This window comes from Echiichthys vipera (genome assembly GCF_963691815.1).
Source record: "Echiichthys vipera genome assembly, chromosome: 11".
NCBI classification, from domain to species: Eukaryota; Metazoa; Chordata; class Actinopteri; order Perciformes; family Trachinidae; genus Echiichthys; species Echiichthys vipera.
This window is the reverse complement of record NC_139836.1, coordinates 9,329,784-9,336,901: the sequence shown is the minus strand read 5'-3', so window position 1 is coordinate 9,336,901 and position 7,118 is coordinate 9,329,784. Positions and strand designations below refer to the sequence as shown.

General features: G+C 41.8%; 1 protein-coding gene across 1 annotated transcript; it reads left to right on the top strand.

Annotated features, from left to right (window-relative positions):
• Positions 1-392: 392 nt before the first annotated feature.
• On the top strand, positions 393-1,334 carry hs3st1l1 (heparan sulfate (glucosamine) 3-O-sulfotransferase 1-like1; the record flags this gene model as incomplete). Its single annotated transcript, XM_083923335.1, has 1 exon — positions 393-1,334. One exon carries the CDS (start codon positions 393-395, stop codon positions 1,332-1,334), a length of 942 nt encoding a protein of 313 aa, XP_083779461.1.
• Between the last annotated feature and the right edge of the window lie 5,784 nt (positions 1,335-7,118).

The window sequence follows — 7,118 nt, the reverse complement described above, 5'->3', positions numbered from 1 at the left end:
TAGAGTTAGAGGAGAAACCAGAGGGGAAGAGGGAAGATGAAAAGAGACTCAAAGAAAGATGAAGTGAGATTATCCTTTTGAGATGATACACTTATAACAGACATGAAATGAGGAAAGTGCCATTTCAATATAATACAGACATTCATTCTGCTTTATATGTCGGAATTCTGAAAGCCTTTTCTCTTTTTTTGTCTTTGTTCCTCCCTGCAGATGTGCTGTGGACTGCCGATGATTTCTCCTCCTCCTCCTCCAGTACAAGTTCAATGGCAGACAAAGACTGCACTTCTCACTGGCCTTGTTATCACTGAGCTCAGACAGACAGATCTGGTCCTCAGCTAAACCAGTCTCTTTTTCTTCCCTCTGTCTCTTTGCCGATCTCCACTCTTCATACCATGGCTTGTTTCCTGGCATCTGCCTTTCTTCTGGTTCTCCAGACATATGCTGCCCCACCTGAATTTGTCCGGGAAGGATTCGACATAACACTGGACCCCATGGACCTTGATCCTGGACTATCAGTCAATGTCTCCGGAGATGTACTCTCATCTCCACCCCCTGGGACTAGTAAAAGAGCCCCTCACAGTATCATTATTGGGGTACGCAAGGGGGGCACAAGAGCACTGTTGGAGATGCTAGACATACACCCTGAGGTTGCTGCTGCTGCCACTGAGGTGCACTTCTTTGACTGGGATGAGAATTATGCCAAGGGCTTTGAGTGGTACCGTGAGTTAATGCCCTACTCTTACCCACACCAGATCACAGTGGAGAAAACTCCAGGTTACTTTACGTCAGCTCTTGCACCGGAACGCATCTGCTCCATGAACTCCTCCATAAAGCTGCTACTGATCTTGCGAGATCCGGCTGAGCGGGTCATCTCCGACTACACCCAGGTGTACTTCAACCGGCTGGAGAACCACAAGCCGGTGCAAGCCATTGAGAACCTGCTAGTGCGCAATGGAGCCCTGAATATCCGGTACAAGGCCATTCAGAGGAGCCTGTATGATGTTCACATGCGCAATTGGCTGCGCCACTTCCCCCTGGAGCAGATACACATCGTAGATGGGGATGCTCTGATCCGTGACCCCTTGCCAGAGTTACAGAAGGTGGAGCGCTTCCTGAATTTGCCCCCAAGGATAGTATCCTCCAACTTCTACTTTAACCAGACCAAGGGGTTTTACTGTATCCGAAGTGATGGTCGAGAGCGCTGTCTGCATGAGTCTAAGGGACGTCCTCACCCAGCTGTCAACGGCACCGTCCTCCAGCAGCTCCGATCCTACTTACAGGAACACAACCGAACCTTCTTCAGGCTGGTGAAGCGTACCTTCGACTGGCAATAAGGAATCCAGATTGTAAATCGGACTCAAGGGAGCCACTAGTTTTGTCAGTGATAAGGACAAAGGGGGGCATAAAGCACTTTACAGAACTGACATTTGAAATCCCCTTTGAATAGCCTCTTAATAACTACTGTTGTGATCTCTGGTTTCAGCGGAACAGTTCTATATTTACATAAGGCAAAAAATGTAACTAGAGGAGTAAGATTAAATTGAAGAATCTCCAAGCTTAATAAGTCATTCTGTCTGTGCTGGAAGCATTTAAGTGATGAATTGCAGCGAAAACAAGTTTCTGAAACTGATTTTTTCCCCCCTCTCTCTTGTTTGATATTCTTGTTCTTGATAATAAATTGTTCTGCTTTGAAATGTACCAAAAAAAGTGGCATGTTTCTATCTCTCTCCATTTCATTCTGGCCTTCAAAACCCCCTGAGCCCTCTTACCTGTGTTGTAAAGCAAAGGCATTATAATAAGCCTTTGATTTGCTGTTGTGGAAGGTAGACATTAATGCAAGGAAATGGGTACCCTGGAGCAGTACTTTAGTAGTACAGGAATCACTAATGGCTTTGGACATTGAAGGTAGCCTGCGCCTGCAGCTAAATCAGTCAAATCTCCATAGTCAGCTAGCTCAAATCCAGGGAGCTGCTGTTAGATTCAGTCCCTGCTCTGTTAAAAAATTTGCTCAGGTATTAAATCTAGTCATTTAACCATATGCTGTGAAACATTCACAAATGATACTATGTTTTCCACATGCTATCTCTTGATTGAATCATACTTTAAATGCAGTTTTCCCAGAAACATCTTGTCATCCTATACACAACAGTTAGACATGGGTCATGTTTCTTTCATTGATTAAGCTTTAAACAGCAGCCAAAGCTACAGCTCCACTGAGATCTGAAAGTCATGTGATCTCCCCACTCTGTCTGCTGTACTAAGCACTATAACTCTCCCGAGGCAAGTAGTCATTGATGCAACATTGGATCTATATCCAGAACAGAACATGGGGGGGGGTCATAGCTGTGAGTTATATAGAAATATGCTGAATATTTATACTGTATGAATAGCATAGTACATCGGTGACCTAGGGGTTTCAAATTATAATTAGAAAATTGTTTGATTTCCATGTGTGTACAAAAGTTCTGTGTGATGACAAAGGCAGTGCTAAAACACCCATAGCATATCTCGCTCAGGGCCTTTTATCCCTTCTGCTCACCAGGGGGCACTTGGTCTCTCCAGAGTAAGGGAAGAGTGTGAGGAAATCTCTCTCCAGGATCCCCTTTGTGGGTGCACACACAGGTGAAGGGCCTGTGACAGTTACCTCCTGACCCTGGCCGATGCCTGTCTGCTCTGGTATGTATCACACAGCCGCTTATCTGGAAGAAAACGACACGGGACAAGCAGCCTCGCTCAACTGACACAACACATACACGTTACCAATGATTCCCAAGGTGTAACATTGGCGCAGCTCAGTGTTTCCATTAAGCAGGTGGGCAGGAAGGACAAAAGGGCATTGTTTTGCTTACAATACGAGAGTACACACTGAACAAAACCCCCTTTTTAGCCTTTCTTTATTTGAGGCAAAGTTGAGTGAGTATGCTTGCTGTTTTGCAGGAACACTGGGAGCTGCATAGTGCATCTGTAGCTGTCTAATGTTAGACTCTAAGGAACTGCAGTCAGCAATGGATTGTTTAAGGCTAAGGATATTTTTTATTAGCAAAGTCCCTGAAGCTCATCACAACAAATGGAACAATATTTCATAGAGTTCTGTAGGCATGAGCTTTTATACAGTATTCAAGCTGTGCTTACACCGGCTTTCTTATAGGATAATCCAGATTATCATCAACAGATCATGGGAGCTGTTGATGCTAACATTCTTAAATAATACTGCCACAGCAAATGGATCCTTGTGTTATCCTTAACATGGTACCACAATAGAGATTCTGGTCTTTGTTGCGTTATCCTTGAACAAGAGTCTACAACCACGCAACGGCTCTTTGAAGCACTGGGAGCACATCTATTGTGGGTCCTTTGTTCACCAGCTCAATATCCTCAAAATATGATTAATTAAGGAGACCTTTTAAAGGTTTTATGTTCACAGCAATGTTCTCTCTAGGACACATGTTCAATGTATGTTTCACTAGGTCATTATATTGAAATCACCGACCTACAGCTCATAGCCTACTAATGTGCCACACCTTAAAACCATAGGCCCTGCAATTTGTGGCTAAACTGATTTCTTAGTTTTAGACATTGATGTCTCCGTGGTGGCTGTACAGATTTTTACCATTCAAACTTCATTTGGAAATTTCCCATTGTTCTTTTGCAGTTTTAACTGCATAGCTAGCCCTTATCAGGAGCGTACCTATGTTTCCGGGTCCTATGTTCCCCACTTTTCACAGAAAGGGTCCTATGTTCCCCCGTCTGTTATTTTCTTCCACAATATTTGCTGGTATTATAAGTACAGTATTAGACAAAGTAAAATGTTGGCTTAATGATGGCCATGTAAGGAAAGGTATATCACCAAAAATATTACAAGTCTGGGCATCCAACAGTTTCAACCAATTTCACTCGGTATCACAAATGTCAATCTTGCAGTGGCGCTAGAAGAAAAGTAAGGAGATTGCCACTGTCAGTAGGATTCATCCTCTGGAAACTATGAATGTCAAAATGTACAAAAGATCATGGCAAAACACAACTTATTGATATATCTCACTCTAAGACAACGTAGGGGACCAACCAAAAACTAGCTGAAAATCTCCCCAATTAATTTCAACTAAAGTAAATTGAAGTCAGCATCATCTCCATCATCTTTTTTAAGTACCTTGCTTAAAATCATGTTGACAGGGGATTCAATCCCGCAACCATCTGGTTACTTAGTCTGCCACTTAAATCTGAGGCCGAACACAGCTGAATTAGAGCTCTCATTAAAAACGGCAATGTGTTGTGCAGCACAGTTTGCTCACTTGCCTAAGGCATTCTGAATACTACTTTTTCTGTTATACAGAAAAAAGCACATGTTGCTTTGGTTCTGAGACGTACTATGATGCAAGCCGAGTCATTTAAAACCCTTGACACTAACAAGTTGCTTTAACTAATGACTACTATTGAGTGAGTCACTTATCACTGCATGTCTTTGATAACTGCCAACCTCAGGCGTAATTAAAGGTTTGAGGGGTGGTCTGGAGCAATCTGCTGTAGATGTTTTGGCTGGTCTTGTCATCCTATAAGCCTCTAATGATCTGTCTAGGATTGTGATTGATGAAGCACTTAGCATCGAATCAAAGCACAAGGAACGCTGGCTGCTTGCTAAGCTGTTTGCAAACTAACAGCCACTGTATTTGCGTCATACAAGTCTATTACGGAGGTGTCCTTGATGTGAATTAATGACCTCTGTGTCAACATTAGAAGCAGAACCGAATGCATATAAGAAGTCGACTAACATGGCTCAGAAGGTATACATAAGCTATAAACAGCATGGGTCAGTGAATTGGGCTGCGCCTCAATAAAATGCAGGAGTTGGCTTCTTTATTCTTTTTAAAATTCATGAACACTGCCGCATCTGCAGTGTCTGTGCAAGTAATTAATTACCTACTGAATGGTTTACTGTTTTAATGATGATGCAGTCCCTTTATAGGATTTCAGAGATAACCTTATTGCATCTTTTTGTTTATTTCTCTATTAAATACACAACTATCCATGCAGCTGTGCACACAGGTGCGGCCATCTGGATGATGCCTCTGAGCTCTCATTACTATGAAGCTGTTTCCAAAACATGAAGGTGGCTCCTTCACAGGATAAAAAAAACCCAAACACTTTCATTCAATTATTGCAGCCAAGACATCACCCAGCAGCAATGGTGTGTTTTTAGCTCTATATTGCTGACTCAAATGCAAGACCCTGCGGAGAATCATGCATATAATATAGCCAACAATACCGTACACAAATCCAACCCACTGAAGCCTTTTTACATCTTGCTTGATCAGAAAAAGAACAATGAACATAAATCTAATGAGATCAGGGACCCGGAAATCGACATGTTTCCCAAAATACACATTGGATTATCACAAACACAAAAGGCTCTGAAACATAAGAATCGTTCTGATAAATGTGCTTTTCACACATATTTTAAAGGCTCCTTGTTTCTCCCCTTTTGCGATTACTTATTCATTTGTTTGTTGATTTATTTTTCATTGCCTCTGGTGCAGAGGGCATGTGTTTGATGTGCTCTCATGGCAGTCTTTACAAAAGGGGAAGGAAAGCTGCTTCCACATTCAGGTCAAAGGGAGGAGAAAGAGACATGTCTTCTTATTCATTGCTGCATTATAAAAGCCTCTGATTAATCCTTTGAGGCAGTGAAAAGAAAAGGATATAAAAAAAATGAGGTGAGATCAGGGCTACGAATGCAGAGCTCATTGTAAAAACTGTCAGTGTAGGCATTTGTCAGTGGTGCCAACATGAAGCATAACTTCCACATGCTAGTTGACCTCTTGCTGCAGGAGACAGAATGTCAATAGGCAGTCTCTGGTGCTGCCTTTTTAGAGCTATGAACAAGCCTTTTGCAATGCAAAAATTCCCTATCAAGTGTAAACATTTTAGATAGGTACAAGCTTGATCTGTTTAATGCCTAAAACAAGAAAATAAAATTTGGTAAGTAAGTAATTTACACTTGACAAAATTTTTAAAGGGCTCATTTTGTGATTTCCATGTATTTTTTTATTTTTTATTACATGTGCTATATAAATACTGTGAAAGTATCAAAACACTCATCAATCAACAGAGAAATGCACACCTTCAGTATTCAGAAACTGTGTCTTTAAATAAGCCTTCAGCAATTCTGTACGGTTATGATGTCACAGCTATACTATATGTAGGTAGAAAGTGCCTCTACAGTGCTGTTACAGTAATTTCCTGGCGACAATGATGGTGCAGAGTCACAGATAACGCAGATACGAAAACACAACCCCACTTTTACTGCATTTAATTACAGTTTAAAAATCTAATTATATTCAGGTAAAGGCTCCTTTCTCTGGTGTTCTCATACCGGTTAACTGCTTCGGTAATCGAGTATTCATGCATGTAGACAGCGTACCCGGAGTATGGTTGGGTCACGCGTCTGTGCATGCTCCGTAGGTGCACCTCATAACTGCACCTCCCCAGTGGCAGTGGTTTTTGACCTAGGAATAGAATAGATCTGGAAGTAACGGTGCCGAAAACGTGAAAAAAATGACAACAATGTGAGCTTCATCTTTACCCCACGGACGACTTCCCCATGACAAGTAATGTACTACTAAGAAGACCCATTTCTGCTGTACTTCTGTCGAAAATGTCATCCATTTTCTCCCTGCTTTCCAAGTTGTTGACATTTTGATAAAGGTGAACCGAAAGCAAAAGCCTTATTCTGACCAGTTATACGTTGGCAGAGTGCCTCCTACTGTTACCAGAGTTACTCCCGTCGTTATTCTTCCCATAAATCCCCGCTCATACATACGCGTAGAACTGCAATAATCCGATTATTCACTTAACTGGAGTAAGACCATACTTCGGCTACTGCTGTGTATGTAAACACAATGTGACTAATCGCAGCAGACTGGGATTTTTCAGGAGGAGGGCTTAAATAGACGAAAACGAAACATTTTAGACAGAGGGTGAATACATGTATGTTCAGACAGACATTATGATGAAAACGAATGTGTTTTTTGAACATTAAAGCATGTAAACATGTTCTAGTAAAAACCCCAAATACAAGTAGGAACCTAAAACATTAGCATAATATGGGACCCTTAAAAAAGGTC